The sequence below is a fragment of the Barbatula barbatula genome (assembly GCF_947034865.1).
Source record: "Barbatula barbatula genome assembly, chromosome: 24".
In the NCBI taxonomy this organism is placed as follows: Eukaryota; Metazoa; Chordata; class Actinopteri; order Cypriniformes; family Nemacheilidae; genus Barbatula; species Barbatula barbatula.
In genome coordinates, this window is record NC_136787.1 from 17397744 (window position 1) to 17416289 (window position 18546).

At 40.6% G+C, this 18546-nt stretch overlaps 1 protein-coding gene across 4 annotated transcripts in view; it reads right to left on the reverse strand.

Annotated features, from left to right (window-relative positions):
- The window catches only part of ttc28 (tetratricopeptide repeat domain 28), a 166208-nt gene that overhangs the window by 51842 nt on the left and 95820 nt on the right, over positions 1-18546 (reverse strand). For all 4 annotated transcript variants that reach the window (XM_079448977.1, XM_079448978.1, XM_079448976.1 and 1 more), the window contains 3 exons: positions 6031-6178; positions 3240-3512; positions 1837-1967 (listed from right to left, as the gene is read on the reverse strand). In XM_079448977.1, the coding sequence (XP_079305103.1) occupies positions 1837-1967; positions 3240-3512; positions 6031-6178 (552 nt within the window). The remainder of the gene's footprint in view (positions 1-1836; positions 1968-3239; positions 3513-6030; positions 6179-18546) is intronic.

Here is an 18546-nt window from a genome sequence, read left to right on the forward strand (position 1 = left end):
GTTATTTGATTTCTAATGGTCTACTGATATAGATTGTAAAGTTCTCTGTCCATATGAAAAGTGAATGTAACCCTCCAGCTTTTCTGTGGCGTTTTAATGAAGCACTGCTATCACTTCATGACAAAGACTTTCCCTTTACACCGTCATGTTGTAAAAGAGACCACACTTCCGAGAAATACTCATTGCAATATAAGAGACACTAGTGTGTCCTTCACCGCTCGTCCTTTCATGATCTATCTAACAGAGCTTGAAGGATTCCTAAAGGGACGGTTCACCTAAAAACATTATGTGACGATCTCTAATAGAACAGATTTCTTAAGCACACACACGTCAAACTGAGAGACAACACAGAATCTTCCAGCAGATGTTTCGACAAACCTTGATTGTAATTTGCTTTTATATGACTGATATCATTACATCATAGCAAAATAAGCATTTACTATGAGCCAGACATTAAATACAGATACTACACTGAACTACACAAACATTAAACTCTTATTTCACCATGAAAGCATTTGATCTAGAAACAACATTTTACACCAATGTCCACTGTAGCCAAACTAACACTGTGTCTACACCGGACGCGGTTTATAATGGGCTGTTATACGTTCTATTGTCTTTTGTCGCGTTTGCATCAGGCCGCAGCACGTCCGGTGTAGACACGGTGTAAGAATTTGTGTTACACCATGTCTACAGCGGACGCTACAGGCGCGACAAAAGACATTAGAAACGCATTGGGACCCATTATAATTTTACATTTTGTCTACACTGGATGCGGCGCAGTGCGATGCGACAATACACATTAAGAACAAGCAGGTTGTCATGTCACGTCCGGTGTAGACGCGGTGTTATAAATTGTGATTAATACCTTTGGGAACACAATAACGTGTGAAATGAAGCGTTTGCCGAAGTTACAAAGAGGAACAGATACTGCAGTGTTTCTAGTTCTGTCCATAAACACTCCAAAAAAAGAGTGTATTATTTTCTTCATCCACTCTATTTTGTGATATGGATGTGATAATGATGAGATCGCAGCAGATCGACATTCACTGCTAACACCATGTGACCCTCGTTTGTGCAATAAATACAGTTTTTGTGTTTGCACGCATACAGTGTGAGTTTGTGTGTGGGTCAAAAACAGGCCTGGTTTTTTTTGCCAATAATAATGTGAAGCCTGTTTTAAGACATTTAAATGTGTATTATGATATTAAATAACATTTTCCAATAAATACCGTTTGTTTTCTAAATACATAATGTCTATAATGTGTAAATAAAACAGTCTATGCTTCATTTTATTATAAACAGCCTTAAATTGATTATTTAAATAATTATTTTTAAAATGACCATCACTATGAGAAATATGTAAAATGCAAATGTTCCTAAAGACACAAAGTTTATTTTCTTAAAGGGGTGTTTTTTCTTTGTCTTTGGTGTGTTATAAGTTGCCCATGCATGTATTAGACACGTAAAATTGCAAAATTGGTCATGCACGCATCTAATGACCCCTTTAATGCAAAATATAACTTCGCTTTTTTCCTTTTGACTTTGGTGTGAAAAGTGACCTGCGTGTGTTTTCATGAGATAAAAATAGGACATTACACTCCATTTTCTCAACGGGACATCAGAACAGATAGACGCCGAGCTGCAATGAGACAGAACGGAGACGTGTGCGTCCACAAACGTGACAGAGAATGGTGAGTTCGCCCTGAAGCCCCGAGAGAAACATCAGTCACCGTCCTGATAAAACAAACCTGTGCGCTTTATTTCTCTTTGAGGCACAGATATGACCACACACACACGCAGAGAGAGAGAGAGACAAGTGGGTTTGTGTCTTACCTCTCTGTCCTTGAGTTTCATAGCCAGGACGAGCTGGTGTCTGTGGTTACTCAGGGACTCGCGGTAATTCCCCTTGGAGAAGAAGGCCGAGCCCAGGTTTCCGTGAGCGCGACACTCACCTGTCTGGTCGCCTGAAGGAACACAAAAGCACAAACCATCTGACAAAACTCATTCTGAGGGAAACACGCTCACGATCCAGCTAAACCAGTGTTAGGTGGTTTCTATTCAATCGGTGACACACAGAGAATACGATTAAAGAAAAAATTATAAGTGAATATATTATCAATCTGATGCAAAATAGTTAGATGTTATTGAGCATTCCAACTACAGAGAACAATTCTCCAATTTCTCTCAATATAATCTCATTTCTGTCTGGCAAAAGAATAGAAAAGGGCCCTCAGGCTGCAGATTACACAGCGATGACATCGTGGCAACTGCAGAACCTGCGGGCAGATGCTGTTATCAGACTCGCATCCTGAACGCAATCAAGCTCTCCGACACGAGACCTCGGTTCTGTACTGACGTGTTAACAGTGAGACGCGAACCTCAAACATTCACAGTTCAGGTGCTTTGTGTCACGTGAGTGAACAGACAGACAGACAGACAGACAGGGTGAGAAACGCTTCGACTCTAAAAGGCTTTTAAGTCGAGCTGTAAAACTTCAGACATTCATGAGCTGTGAGGGGAATATTAATGCACTTCACGATATTCACATGTCTGCGTCGACTACACAGACTAGTCGAGTGTGCGCTGTGGCATTTCAGAAAAAAGCCAAAGTTTTTAATTAAAAAAGCCCCACGAAGCCTCATTAATGAGAGACCTTTATCAGCATGGTTAGGTCAAAATCATTAACTTTGTGAAAAGGTAAAAGAGCCTCTAACGCACAAGGTCACCTGAACGTTCGTCACTGGAATATCATTGTGAATATCACCTAACACAACAATTACATCAAGAAGAGATCAACACATTTCACCAAAATAATGTTGCCATTATGTTATGTTTATTGTATGATAGAAGGAATGGCGTAGTGTCAATCATCCAACGTCAGAAAAGGTTAACTTACTAAATAAAAAATAATCATAATATATTTAAAATAGATATAAAATATATACTATATAAAAAGTACATATACAGTACATATAGTTTATAATATTGATATATGTTTTACAATTTATATAATAATAATATAATTTCCTTAATAATTAGAATATATATATATAGACATTTATTTATTTATAAATATTTTATTTATGAATAAATAATGGCTATTACAATTTACAACGAACATCCACAACCCAAATATCTCCCCCAAAACAACCGAGAGATTCGTTAAAAACATCAGTTAACACATTCCTCGTCTTCCTGCCACTGATCTGATCTGATCTGATCTGATCTTTACTCACCTAAAGTTTTGGCCACCTCCAGGTCTTGTTGCATGTAGGCGGTGCTCTTCTCTGTGTTCCCCAATGACCAGTAAGCGCTGCTTAACGCAGAGAAAACTGAGCCGCGCAGTTTGAGACTGCAGGTGCCGATCTTCAGCGCCGCTTCCAGAACGACCACTGAGGCGCCGTGATGGGCGGCGGTCAGAAGCTCCTGGCCAATCACAGACACCACAACAAACGGAGACTTGTCTAACTTCATCTTCTGTAGCTGCTGGTAGGTGGGCTCCAAAGATTCTGCAGATACATACATTTAAATACAAGTTGAAATAAAGAATTGCAAAAAAATAAAAAACACTGTTTTGCCAGATTTACCCATTTTGTAAGCATATGATGTTAATAAAATGATTCAAGAAATGACAAAAATAACTTAATATACATTGTTAGCTAGAAACAAACAAAAATCTGTGTTTTATAAAATGTTATGTTTCAAAGAGAGATAATAAAAGTCTTGCACCTTAAATGGATTATTAAATATATATTCATTCTATCAATTTCTACCTCACAATCACTGTATTACTGGGATATGAGTAGGTTAAATATGAATTCCTTCCCCGCGCAAACCTATTACACACAAATGTAAGCGTAAGAGCTCATGTTCTGTGAAACAGCTTTTGTTTGCAGAAGCGGAGAGGATTTTTCATACTCGTGTCATCTCCGCAGACTCAAACAAGCCTTTCTGTGCTCCAGAAAATTCACCCTAGAATTGCTTATTCTTAAAATAATCCTGTAGATTTACAGTACGTGCCGTATGAAGCGGGGTTAGGAAGAGACCATATGTGTAGAGGTGACCCCTGGAGTTAAAGAGTGAAAACACGCACATTGTCATAAATCACGACGGGCCGTGTCACCCGCTGCCCTGCGGGACCGACAAAGATCCTTTTTTTATCTGTCCTTCCCACTTTTTCCGTATTGTATCCATGAAATATATATCTTATTGTCCTTCTGGGTGTGTGTTTGATGGCTAATTCAGCAATATTTCATCTTGTGCGAACACGCGTGTCGTCTCTTAAGAAAAAGGTGCTGTAAAATATATGAGCCATAATGAAATTTATTTTACCAGTCTTAAACTACATTCTCATAACAATGCATGCTAGTTTATGTTACCCTAATACAGCAAGATAGGTTCTCTCTTTGTCGTAAAAAGACGTTTTAGAGTTTTATTTCCCTCTCCTCATGTAGCCGGTGGGCGGGAACGGCCTCTGCCGGCGGCTCCAAACACTCCTGCGGGTTCTCTGTGTGTTGTCATACGCATTCATATCTCGTAATTACATTCAGCCTGACACTTCTACAAGTTGCATAAATCTAAATGGCGAGAAAGCGTTGGGCTTGGGGACGGTGAGTGTTCGTGAGGGCTGTGAATCTAGTTAACAACAGACACGGGCTCGATAAACAAGACAACAGAAGTGCTCGTGCGGCCCGTCCCATCGCAGAAGAGATTTAATGACGAGTCTCCGGATGCCAATCTCTCTCTCCTCCACCGAGAGGCTTTGCCATGCGAAACAGAAGCTTGAAGCTCCTGTCTGGCGTCTCGCGGGACGATTCTCTTAAATAAAGAAATAATAACTCCCATTGACAACAACACCCACCTGCATTTCATTCTGTTTATTTTATTTTAGACTATTTACGCTGCCGTTCCTAAACCGCGCCGGAGTGGATTTCCATATCTGTAACTCGCAGCACATTCAGAGATATTCAAGATTTCCCTGGAGCTTCACACAAGAAGTTTTTAGAAGAGTCTGAGCTGATCCATCGCGCTTTACAACGTTGGGATGAGCGAAAACACATTTGGAGACAGTGAGAAAAGCACGACGCAACACATAAAAACGCCAATCATCTCTGAAAAGAATTACAGTAGGTCTGCGTGCGGACGCATTCGTTATGGGATGTGTTATTGGATCTGAATGTCTGGTCTCATTGTTTGGCCCACATCGCAATTCATTCCAGCCAAGATCTGCTCGCTTAAACAAGAACCGGATTTATCATTTGAGGGATATTTCGTTCACATGCTACCAAATGATTCAACCAAACGTTTTGGAGTTACATCTCAAACTTTGACAAACAGCCGGCATTTTCCTTCAGAAATGGCGATCTAAACAACCTTTGGAGGACGGGTAAAGTGCCGTTCCCCCTCGCACCTGAGAAGAGTCTAGCTATTAAAAGTGAAGTTTGCAACTCTGAAACAGCGATTCGAGAGCCAAGCGATGTTCATTTGTTATGCTCACAGAATATGCTCGGATCAGCTGCGGTTGCTCGCCTCCCGTCTCAGAGGAAGAGCTTTGAACGCCTCGGATGATGTGGAGCTGAGAGAAGAACAATTCAATTAAAGTCAGGTTATCCCGCATGCAAATCCTAACGCGAGGGCGCTTCGCCAGCGATAAAGGGATGAGAGAGAGTGAGAGCGAGGGTCTCTTGTTATCGGTCCGCCCAGGGCTGTGAGCGATCACCTCTCTGACTGTTCAACATAATCTACTCTCACTGTCGCTGAGGGACGACGGAGGAATAAGGGGAATGTAATAAGAAATAAGAGCCTGCGTTTGGACGTCCTGCCATGGCGAGAGTTGTTTCTACAAACCTCATGTAGCTTCACAATAAAAATGGTTTATTCTGAGTGTCTCGATAGCATCACTGAGAATGTGCGCAAACCCCATTACTTCTATACTTACAAAAATGTATTTTCGCTGATGCAATTGTACACATGAGAACACCAAAATGAATTGATCGTCTTCAATTTAAGTAGCCCAGAGGCATGTACCTCGCAGCGGGGACTTCATGGCGGCCTCCACCATTCCCACCAACAGCTGAAGACTCTTGGGGTCCTGCGCCAGTCCCGACGCGAACGCTGCCAGGGCGTCTGCATGGCGCCCAAGATACTGAAGGGCAACACCCTGTCGGAAGTATGCCTGCGAAGAGAACCAGAAAGAGAGCATGTTACAATCACTCATACTGTAGAGTACAGTGTCATGGGACTTAAAAATACTGTCATTCATTTTGAATAAAAGCGTCCGAAATGAAGATTTCCTCAGAAAATGTACAGTGGTTCAATTTCTTCCATTATAGTCTTGCTCAATGATTTCTCACGTGCAAGTATCTGTTCAAACAGAAAATATATTTTCTCATTGCCAAGAAATCACTTCATTTGAAAACATCATATACTGCAACAGTGTTTTTTTGTTGGTCACATGCGTCTGTATTTTGGCTTCACTTAGCTTGACTACATTCTGAGAAGAAATGAACTAGTGCATATCTGGACTTGCATTTCTACTGTTAATCATCTCAGGTTTAGAGGTCAAGTCGGTTCAAATTTCTGCACAAAACATCACAGTAGACGTGAATGATGGTACAAATAGCACAGCTGGTTGAGAAGAGTGAAATGACTTTTCTAAGCGATTGGATTGAGACAGACGATACAACAGGCTCTAAAAATCCTACAGATCTGCTCCGAAAGAAAAAAACAAATCAAACACAAGACCCACCTAGAACCCCCTCGACACCATTTAACAACATGACACGGTTGCCGGTATGAACGAAATCTGAACAATTAACTTCAATCTGGAAAAAAGGTAATCTTATTTGAATTCATACTGTATTTATTCCTGAAGACATCATCTGAGTACATCAAGGGCGCTTCCAAAACATAAACGTCAAAAGTAGTTTACCCACAAGTAGCGCTGCGCCCGCACTTGAATAACATGCATTAAAAACACACTTCAGCCGTTCAAAAGGACACGAGGTGTTAAAAGCTCGTCTGTCAATCATCACTACGCTACACAGTTTCTGATATAAGGCTCATATCTCAGACATGACATGCATGTATTCACGTTTTCAAAGAGGCAATCTGAATCCTGTGATGCACACCATAGCGGACTGACAGTCCACTGTCCATTCTCTCAAAACACATAATATCCTCTCTATATTCACCACCAGAGATGTCAGGGTTTGACTAAAGGATCCCCGAACACACCGGAGAGGCCAGCGCCACACACATGTCATTCATCCTCATCATCTCTCACGGCCGTTCATTAGATCGGCGCGAGAGTACGGCCCACTTCCAGCAGAGCTGATAATGGCTGGGAGGAAAATTAAGACATGCAATGAATTTATGAAGGGCCCTATAATTAATTTCACTTTGTACCGGGTGCACCCTTTCATTACGGACTCCTCTGGTTTTTGGGACGGCTTCATTGAAACGAATGAGGATGCAGATTCAATTCAACACATTAACCTTTGGTCTAACCATGTTATTATAAGACCTCTCGAGCCACCGTGCACGGTTCAATATTAATTGCCTCTTTGTGTACGGCCCGTTGCTCCGCGCCGCGATTGGACGCGTTCGGTTCACATCCGCGTACGTACATGAGAGTGCTTTTAGGTTCCGCTCGCATCGATATCCGCCTGGAGGCAAATGGATTCGGGTGGGGGAGTCTGTTTCAGACGGCTGGGATTCAATTCCATTTCTGTAATGCAATTTTTAAGCAAATGTGTTTTTTCTTTTAGTGAGATGGAGGGAAATGCTAAGGCGTGATCATTCGTCGTAAGCGAGTGGACACGCACGCCATTAGTTTTAAATTAGAATTAAGTTGATTAAATGACAAGCCCGGCTTTGTACGGCGTCTCCACCAATTTCCAAAGCTCTAATTGGTCGATTAGCACACTGAATTCCCACCGCAGACGCCGATGGCACTCGGCATCACTAACTCAACCCCGGCCTCTCCAGCTCTCAGTTCACCTTATTAACTTTAATGTGTTTCATTTCATACTACATACGAAGAAATACGGGCCATAGGTTTGGGAAATTACACTTTTTTCATCAAAAATAAAGCAATCACAAACACAGTAATAGCACTATATATTAAACAAGACATTCTGCGTTACTCTACAGTCATCCAAAAGCCATGAAGTGTCCGTGGTGCAGGGTTGAGAAATGTCATCTGCATTGCCATCGGCTCTCTGTTTCTGAGCATCTGATTCACAAGAGCTCCTTCAGGCATAATGAGCTTCAAACTACCGAATGATTCAATCCTGTCATGATCGCCTGACGTGGTTCACACACATCATCTGAAACACAACATCAGCTGCTGTTCAGATTCAACAACACATAAAAACTTCTGGAGATTAGCTTAAGTTTTGGTGCTCAGAAACTGGAATTCCATAGCTGAAATAAGAACAAATAATGATAAAAGTCCTTCATAACATGGGAGTTTTTAATGTAATATAGTAATAGTAAAATCTATATGCTCCTATGCGGCATTAAACTCTTTCACAGTACAATACAAATGTAAACAAACTTGATTATATATATAATTTTTGTCATAGTGAAATAAAAAATACACGCCATCTCCACCAGTGAAATAAATACCCAGAACAGGTAGCCATTCTTACAGCAGGTAATCATGTTGCCCCCTGATGGAGTTACAGGTTGCCTAGCAACACTCGCCTGGCAACCCCTCCGCTGTCTCACCTGCTGGGCTCTTGGCTGAAACACCAGACAGAAAAGTGATAAAAAGTGTGCTGATAAAGACAGAGCAAACCCGGCTGTTTAGAGGACTGATAACTGAGAGAGACTCAGCCGCTACGCAACTAAAAACAACACCTACACAAAGACACAAAGAGACGGGAGACAAATTTCAGTTCGTTTGATATTCAAAGGCGTCTGTGCTGTTTACTCTGCTTTGTTAAATAATATTTGTAAAAGCATTTTCAGCGTCGGTGAAGTCACTTTAAAACTAGTTTCTGAGGATATAGACAAGTTAACGTTTCAAGAATAATAAAAATGTCTAGAGTTATTACAGTAAGTTTTACAAAAACGATAAAAACATTTCTATTAAATGAAAGCAAATAAAATATAGGCCTAAATATTTCTCAAATGTACTAGGAATGTTTCCATAGCCAAAAGATACAACAAAATTAAGTTGAGGGACAAGAAATTTTAAATAATACAATTTAAAATAAATAAATTGCTCAACATTTTACTAAAATGAAAAAGAAATTCACATGTGAGTAAATTTGAAATATTGATAAAACATTAAAACATTTATATTTACATATTTATCAGATGATGAACTATTTTAGATTTTTACAATAATTACAAATAATAATAATAAAAAATTTTATATAGCATACAAGTATAGACTTATGTATAAGTCCAACACAGTCAACAGCATTTAATAAAATATTACTTGAAAAAATATAATCTTTTAAAATGTCTTTTAGATAGAAATCCTCCAACACTACAACATACTGTACATTTCAGCACATAGTGAAGCACACTGGTAAGGCTCTGAGACAACTAAATGTGACATCCATATCTAAATATATCACAGCTGGTGGCCCAAACACATCTACCGTGCAATCACACGAGCGTGCTTGTGATTCTCATCGATTGACGATCCGCATCAAACTGTGAAGGGATGCGCAGAAAAGGTCACGCTTCAGGACCGCAATCAATGCGACGCATTCCACATTCAGAGGCCGTCTCAACTTCCTCATGCAGCACAATGATGGCCTGAAGAAACCTACCATTGTAATCACAGCTGTCTGTAACGTCATCTTCACAGAAGATCGTGACAAACACAAGACTGATTTCATGATAATTGCGACGGGTCTGATGCCAGATCCGCCCATTTTGGGAATTTCACTCACTTTCAAATTATTCCAAACCTGTTTAACTTTCTTTCTTGTGTAAAACACAAAAGAAGATATTTGAAAGAACGTTAATGATGAAACAACATTGGCGCGTCCACTGACTTTTGAGACATTTCTCAAAATATATTTTGTGTTCTACAGAAAAAAAGTGTCATGATCATGTTTACATCCACATGACCATCATGACTGCTGCTTATTGGTTGATGTCGTGATAAGATATTAAAATCTTTCATGTACGCTCAGGGTTTATGGGAAATAAAACCGTTCACAAAGCAGTAACTGTGGCAGAGCGGGACATTTGAGAATAAGCAGATGCTTCAATTATTGATTGTTAGTTACATTAATCTAGAGCAGATGGCGACAACACCAACACTGTCTGGCGTGAGTGGAAAAGTAAAAAACACAGACATGCGAAAGAAATGCGACGAACACGTTTCGAATGCATTGATCAAAGTGTGTTTGTGTGTACAGATACTCTGAGCCTTTCACATCTGCTCAGAAGTTTCTTCAAGAGGTGCCAACACTTCCAGCTTGTTTCTCAACAGCTCTGGCTTGTTTTCCTAGCTCGTGGTTGCCAATCCTGAGAGCGTAAATCTATCCTTCAGCACAAAATCAGGTAAGCGCTCCGAGCCCTGCAGGAGGACGTCAGCCGAGCGGTAAATGTTACACGTTAACCTTCTCTTCTCCTGTCAACTCCCTGGGAAATATCATGTAGACACGAGCTCCAGGTGAGCTGAGATCTCCTGACCTTCCCACATTACCTTCTCAAATGATTCGTTTTCAAAAGCATCACGTGGATTCGTGGCAAACCTGTAGGACTTTCTTTTCTGGGACACGAAATGAGATGTTTAGTGAAATGAGCGATGAGGATACGGCAGACGAGGACCTCATTAAAGAAGTAAAACTGTTCTTGTTTAAACCTCATTCTGGGATGCTTTAAGATTCAGATTTTCGCTCCAAAGCAGCACATCAGCAGAAAAATGAATTTAATATTAAACACAAATGTGGGAATTAGAGATGCACGTAGAAGAGCAAGAACGCTCCATCAGCAGCGCTGGGAAAGAAACACTTTCATCTTTACTGTGAGATTCAACGTCAAGCGCAACTTTCTTCAAAATAAAAATTCAGTAGGCGGTTTGGAGAACTCTTAGATGGCCGTCATGACACATATAACTGACTGTACAGTCATCCCTCATACACCGCAAGCTTCTTTAGATTTCATAATAAAATAATTGTGACCTGAAGGAAAAGTTCAGCTAAAACATTTACATTTTGTCATCATTTACTCTTTCGAATGTCTTTTGTTGATCTTAGATTTTTTATGTTTTGGTTACAATGAGAACGAATTGAGAACAAATCTTTTCAAGCTTCAAAAGGACGCAAAAGGTAAATTCATTAAATCATCCGTCAAAACATAACTTTACATGAATCGTGTTTTGTATTCCGTGTCTTATATACGTAAGTGTCCTGAAGGCTTGCAAACAAGCTTTTTTAACAAACGCCTTCACGAATTCAAAAGTGATTTGTTACTTTTAAAAAATCTGCCTTTTGGCTCTGAAATAAGTCATTAGGGATACATGAGTACGAGTAAATAAAATCACATTTTCGTCCCTTTAAAATTCATTTTAAACCACCAATAAACTTCTTAAACATAAGAAAAACACTCGAAACACAGTCACCACGGCCGCCTGCAACACAATAACAACCATTAAACAACACACACGAGTGAGACCAAGAAACAAGAAATAAAAGGTCCACCAAGGTACGAACAACAAACATTCTGGACCGTTGACACAGGAGAATAAGTGCAATGGAAAATGTTGCGAGATGAAAAACTGAACAGGGTTTAATATTCTCCCTCATGGCTGGTTATTGTCCTGCGTTACTGTTTTCCAGCTATCCTGAAACAAACACGCTGAGATCTCTCATGTGATTACCAGACAAATGTGGTTTAATGCACAACACATGCAGAGGAATAAATATAGAACTGATCGTTTAACACTCATATCCACCCGCTTTCTCCTGCTCGCCTGACATTGGTTTGCCACGTGAAGTGTCCCCAGGGGTCGACCCCGCTTTTCTAGTTTCCAGTTCTTTAAAATGCCTGTTGAAATAGCTGTCATTGGTCAGGTGATCATGTAGAGGTGGCAAAGGCGAGTGTTTAAAGTCACACGGTATCAAAACGAATATATATTTCCTTTCCTGGTTTATCATGTTATTTTACCATGAAAATGATGCGTGACTTCATTGTATTTCATCAAAATGTACTTGCTCTGCCTGGAAAGCGACTTTACTTTTCGGATGACGTCACAATCGCAATCTAATCGATCCCCGATGGAAAAATCTGGCCCCGGCTGTTGATTTTCATAAAATATTGAAAATTCCATTACATCACACAAGTGAAATTGGTTTCTAACTCAGGACTTCATGCTGAAACATATTAGCTGATATTGAAAAGTTTGTTCAAAACCAGCACAGTCTGATCTATAACTACAGGTCCGTAGCCAGCCAGTTGAAAGGGGAGGTTCTTTTTTTCAAAAAGTGGACCTTTTTGCAGTTTTTCTCCTCCTCTTGTATTTAATTATGAGGTTCAAATACTTTATTTTGGTGACCTTTATGCACTAATTTCTGCTGGATTAGCTTGTCTGCTGGTATCTTAACCAGCACGCTTTTTGATGCATCTAAAATATTTATCGCATTGTTGTCAAATTGCTTCCTCGTGTAACACTTTGTCAGTCCATACACAGTTCATAAGTTTAAAGACCACACTAACAACAGAATAGATTTAATGAACTTTACTGAAATATTAATAATAATTATTCTCATCATAATTTCTTGACTCTCTGTCAATGCCTCTTTGCTATGTTTTATTATTATAATTACGCTACGTTTATATGGCTATTATATTGTAGACCAGGGGTCCCCAAACGTTTTTCTGCAAGGGCCACATAATTCTCCCTGTCTTTAATGGGGGACCGGGTCGGTTTGTAACAGAAAATTACACGGGCCGGAGGTACTACTTGAATTATTGTGGAGATTTAATTATGATTAGAAATGTATTTATGATGACTCCTAATGGTATAATAGTTTATTAATAGTTAATAGTTTAGTGCTACTCAAATTCAAACCATTTTCTTAATTAACCTTTCTCTTTCTCAACCGCTTGGCCATTTTGTCGTCTCAAATTATTAGGCTATGTGAGTAATTTAGAGAAATTTGTCTCTGAAAGCCAATATTCTGACGCTCGCTCACGGCCCTACCAGAGCAAGTACCCGATTGGTTAACGCTGCGCGAATTTTCGCCAACGTTCAGATTTTTCAACTCACGCGAATCACGCGAACGCTCAATTTGCGTCATTCGCGCGAATCGCGCCGCAAGTAGGTCATCGCATCTTTGCATCATTCAGAGGCGATGCTTCTTCACGTTGCTTTGAAAAGTGTATTGCGAGAATTCTCTCTGTCTGCGCACGCACACACACGCGTCCTGCAATAATAATCATATTAATTGGAAACAGCAACCCAGAAATGTGTCACAAGCATTGATTAAAACAATGATGACAATAATCACATGAAAAAAACGACTTAAATTCTGGACCCTAGGCAGTGAGGGGGGGTTCGTTCGAACCACCCGAACCCCCCCTGCCTACGGGCTTGAACTATTACCATAAGTGGCTATGGATACGACTGTCAAATAAATAAAGTAGTTTATTTCTGGAGTAAATTCACTTCACCGGTCAAAATTAAAGTATTTGTAGTTTCAGTAAACCACATTTAAAAAAACTTGTAATCAGACTACAGTTACTTTTTTATGGATTACATCACAGAATGCCAGTAAGGTCTCACCAGTTCAGAGACTTTCTCTAAATTCTTTCTTTTTTTATTTCAATATTTTTTTGTAATAAACATACCGACCCCTTATATATGTTTATGACTCTTCTGGCTTTTTCTGGCAGAGAGAGAAGGGGTTTGGCATCGCACAGAGAGCGGTACTCAGCATTTCATGGCTAGATGTGTAGACACTATGGGTTATGATGAGACACTAATTCCACGAGATGAGATGAGACACGAGACTTAAAACAAGATTTTTACACTATTTTAAAAATAGTCTTTTATTCAACCTAAAATCACAAAATGCAAAACAGGTGCATTTTGAAAATGTAGTTTAAATTAATGTAATTTTACGTATGTTTTTATGAATTATGATATGATTTAAAAATGGCAGGGCTTCTTCAATAGTAAATTCACCATCAAACTCCATCCAATATCACGAGACCTTGACGAGAAATCTTGTCACATTTTAATCTTGCGGCACGATATCTTGTCACACCCGTAATAGACGACACTCTTTTTCATTTTTAAGGAAACTCATGGGAAAAATATTCAGTGTTACTATCAGAAAACACTAACAACAAGTTATATGAGTGTTAGTATTTTGTCCGTACTGTATTTTAAAAAGATGTTGAGGCTCTTGTTGGTGATGAAGAATGGAAAATCTTTCCTTGTTGTATCTGTCAAAATAGTAAATCTATGTAACATCAAGCAAGATTGAAATCAAAAGTAATCTAAATGTAATCCAAAATTGCCTACAATGATTACAATTTATAAGTAATCTAACCAGCTCTGCTAAAATGTTCCTCAAAAATCTTTTTTTACCCGAAAGTGTTTGAAATGAGTTGTGTAGACAAATATACCTGTGCAATAAACTATTAATTTCTTTCAAAACAAATGTTTTATTTAAAAGAATATTGCATGTAAACTGAATAATGAAGAAAAATCAACCAATGAGAGCTTAGAAAATAAACTCTTTAATAGTGGTTGGAGCATGGACATAGCAATGCCAAGGCCATGGGTTCGATCCCAGGGATTGCACATACTGTATTTAGAAGCAAATGCATAGTATAATGCAATGTACGTTGCTTTGAATAAAGGCGTCTGCCAAATGGATAAAATGTAAATGTAAAAAACATCTGAAGAAAAAAAACATAAAAAGCAGTTGGACAAAATGAAGAAAACATTTCTGCAAATCAGTTTAGATTGGAATAACATCCCAAATGTACATTTGTGTTATTTCATAGTTTACTATTATTCTAAAAAGTGAAAGAAATATTTAAGGAATAAGCAAACGTTTGACCAGGAGTGTTTATATTTTTTGTATTGAATGATAAAAGGTGTTTCTTTTTTTTCTATAACTACAAAAATGAAGACACCAGCTGGACGTGAACCCAACAGCATTACAGCTCAACATCAGATCTAACCACTACACCACGGTACCAACAACCCCACAGCTTGACTTAAGTCTCTCTCTGTGTTTCTGAAGTTAATTAGATTGTGAAGTTGAGTTATTATCCGACACACAACTGGCTCATCCAGTTAAAGCACTGATGTGATCTGCTTAAAGGTAGCCAGTTTTCAGCGTCCACCTGCGGGGAGATTAACACACAACAATGCAAACAACAAACCTTAATTGAAACAGCCGTCACCAACTGTTCGAAGCATGAAAGCGCCGCCCAAAATAACAGGGCTAATCTGCATGAATATTAATCCGAGATCCGGTGGGAAGCTAATCAAACGTCATTAATCTGCTCACGCTTGGCGTCGCGAGCGTTTGCAAAAGAGACAAATGAGCATGCCGGCGTACCAGCTGGAGAATACTTGTCACCTGACCCCGAGGACCGAATGGTTGAGGAGCGTGGTCGGAAAAACAAGCAGGCGCACTCGGTGCCGGCATCCCGTGGTTCGAGCACCTGGGGGACGTCACGTCGGCAGAAGCTGCAGGGGGCCGCGCTCGATGGGCGGCACTGTCGCGGTAACGATAGCATCCAGCCAAGTCATCCCCTGTGGCTGAGAGCCGCGGCACGGAGTGCACTCAAGTAGGAAATTGAGGCCGTCGTGAGTTCAGCTTTCTTCCGAAAAAGCCTGGTTTGGTACGACGAGGGGTTTAGGCAATTACTTGTGACAATGGCTGGCATGGCAACCAAGGGAAAGATTGATCTAGACATGAAACAACTGTGTTTGCTTTATTAAAAGTAATTCATCACTCTGCTGGGGTGTAATGGTGCTAGGAGTGAGGCGGTGTGGGAATGTGTGCGAATGGACACGTGTGGCGTCCACGTCAGGGATGCTCTAACTTTTTGCTAACACGCGGCTGGGCGGTAAAAGAAAAGCGCCCGAGCATCACGGCTCCCACTTCTGAGTGTTTTGTAATTCTACTTGTAATTTTTAAATGCGTGCCAATGTTCGAGCCCTCTCAAGTTCACAAGGCATTTTGTAAGCTTAGGAATTAATGAGACGCCATGTCGAAGAACGCTGGGAGAAGACACGCAGACAAAAAAATATTCGTGCTAAACAGCAGCTGCTTCATGGCTCATTTATAGCTTTACTTTAAAATCAACTTTGTCTCAGATGTTTATCCGAAAATTCCTAAAGAGAAATAAAAACAACACATTTTTAACATGCTTAAAGATCCGAATGTGATCCCAAAAATCTGAGCAAATCTGAGCACAATGTTAAGATCTCTTGTTCTATTTTTCTTTCCTTTTTTTTTTACTGGTCTCATCTGTGGTTCTTTCCAACACACAAGAGAAACTAACCAGGAGACACTTCATCTGTTCAACACAAATGAGTATCTTGTGAATACTGCAGACAGAGTTTGGGAATGTTGCAGTGTCACCTTGCTCCGGGACGACCCGCGATGCGGCTGGCACCAGTGGTCGTGTGAAGGGCAGTATGAATCGAGAAAGGAAAGACGAGGGGGGTGAGAGACAGTGCTGGCAGGTACATACATAATCTCCATGTGAGATGCATAAGAGAAGTTAGCGCCAGGGGCCGAGATCCAGCGCTGCGTTTATAACACAGAGAACGCTGATGAAGGTCACTCTCGCCCAGCTGCAGGCAAACTCGGCACTGCCCAGCATGCTGCCAGCCCTCTCCATCGGCAAACACCTGCATTACACACGGACTCACTCATTTATAATGCTAGAGAGAGTTTAAATAGAAGTAGTTTTCTGCCGAAACATGGACTCGAAAGGAATCTTTAGACCGCTGACTTATTGTAGGACTGCTCACTGCCTGTTTAAAAATCTAAATGTATGCATCCTGCTCTGACACGCTTATCATGATCCCTCATGTCACTCCAAACCTCTATGACCTTGTTTTTCTTTGTGGAACAAAACAGAAGATATTTTAAAGAAACCTTTTGGTAAGCGCACAACGCTGAACCCCATTGACTTCCATTGTATAAACACAAAACCACTGGGACATTTCTCAAAATGTCTTCTTATGTGTTCCACTGAAGAAAGAGTCACATACAGGTTTTGAATGACATGGGTATGAATAACCGATTACAGAAATTATTTTTTGGTGAATGATTCCTTTAAGACACTACAGTAGGATGACTTCATTTGGATACATTTAGCAACCTAAATACACAGACTCTTATTTTGATACAACGCATCTGTTTCTGCATGAGCCTGCGCGCAAGCCAAGGACTCAATTTATAGCTGGCTGCAAATGAGCTGATGTTTGTTTGTCCATTACGGTTGCTCACGGGTCAATTGGGCACAAATGGAGCGGTTCGGATCACAATGGCATCTTTGTAATCTTCCGTTCATCCGCACGCATCAAGCTCATCTGCAATGGAGTAAACAGACAGAACATCATTACAAGAGCTGCATTACGTCTCTTCCAATGACCACAGGCCCTCTCTCGCAAGAGTCCCGGCCCCACGGCCATAATATCCAAACCATCTGTGCGAGCAACGATTCCCTGTGTTCTCTTTATGACGATGCACCTACAGCAAAATAACATCCCTTGAAGTGCCGTCTTATCTCTGGGGAGTGCTGCGTCTGCAGAATCATTTCAAACTACTCGTTCCCGAAGTGCAAAGTTGGGAACCTCCCTTTTTCAGATGGCGGCTGACGGATGTAGATAGCGCGGCTTACACGAGAACATTAACGCTCCGGTTTGCTGGTGTGATTCAGACCGGAGGCCTCCAGGCCAACTCCATTCAAAGAGTCTTTGTGCAGCAGATGAGAGGAGAAGTGAGAGGCGCTGTGCTGACAGCACACCAGACTCTGCTGATGTCAGCACGGAAGCCGAACATGGCAGGCGCTTCCTCCGTCGCTAATGAAACGTGGAGGTTTCCTTCATTGTTATGCGTGCGTGAGATCTTATCCCATCTCTAATTATTGGCCGGCTCTAGGCAGGGGCATGATAAACCTTCACATCCTAATTGAAATCAAACCGGTCCTGTGGGAATGCTGATGAGAGATCATCGGGGGTCCACGGCCTGCCTGACATCACCGCAGCTCTCCGACAAACTCCAAACAGATGAGAATCTAAATGAAACCCACTTATATTAGAAAGGCATCGATTATGACAAACCAAGTCCACATACGACAGCGGTTCCTTACTACTTTAAAATGAGAAATGACAAAGAGAATTTTATGTGTCACGGGTCATTACTAAACTGGAACAATAATAGTTCTTTTAGGAGCGCAGGGTGTCGTGAGGTCACGTCTGATGTGCCGGCCGCCGCGCCCGACCGCTCCTTTCATTCACAGGTGGTACTGCACTTCTATGACATGGGCAAATATAAATACCATTTAGTCCCCCAGAAAAGAAGATAA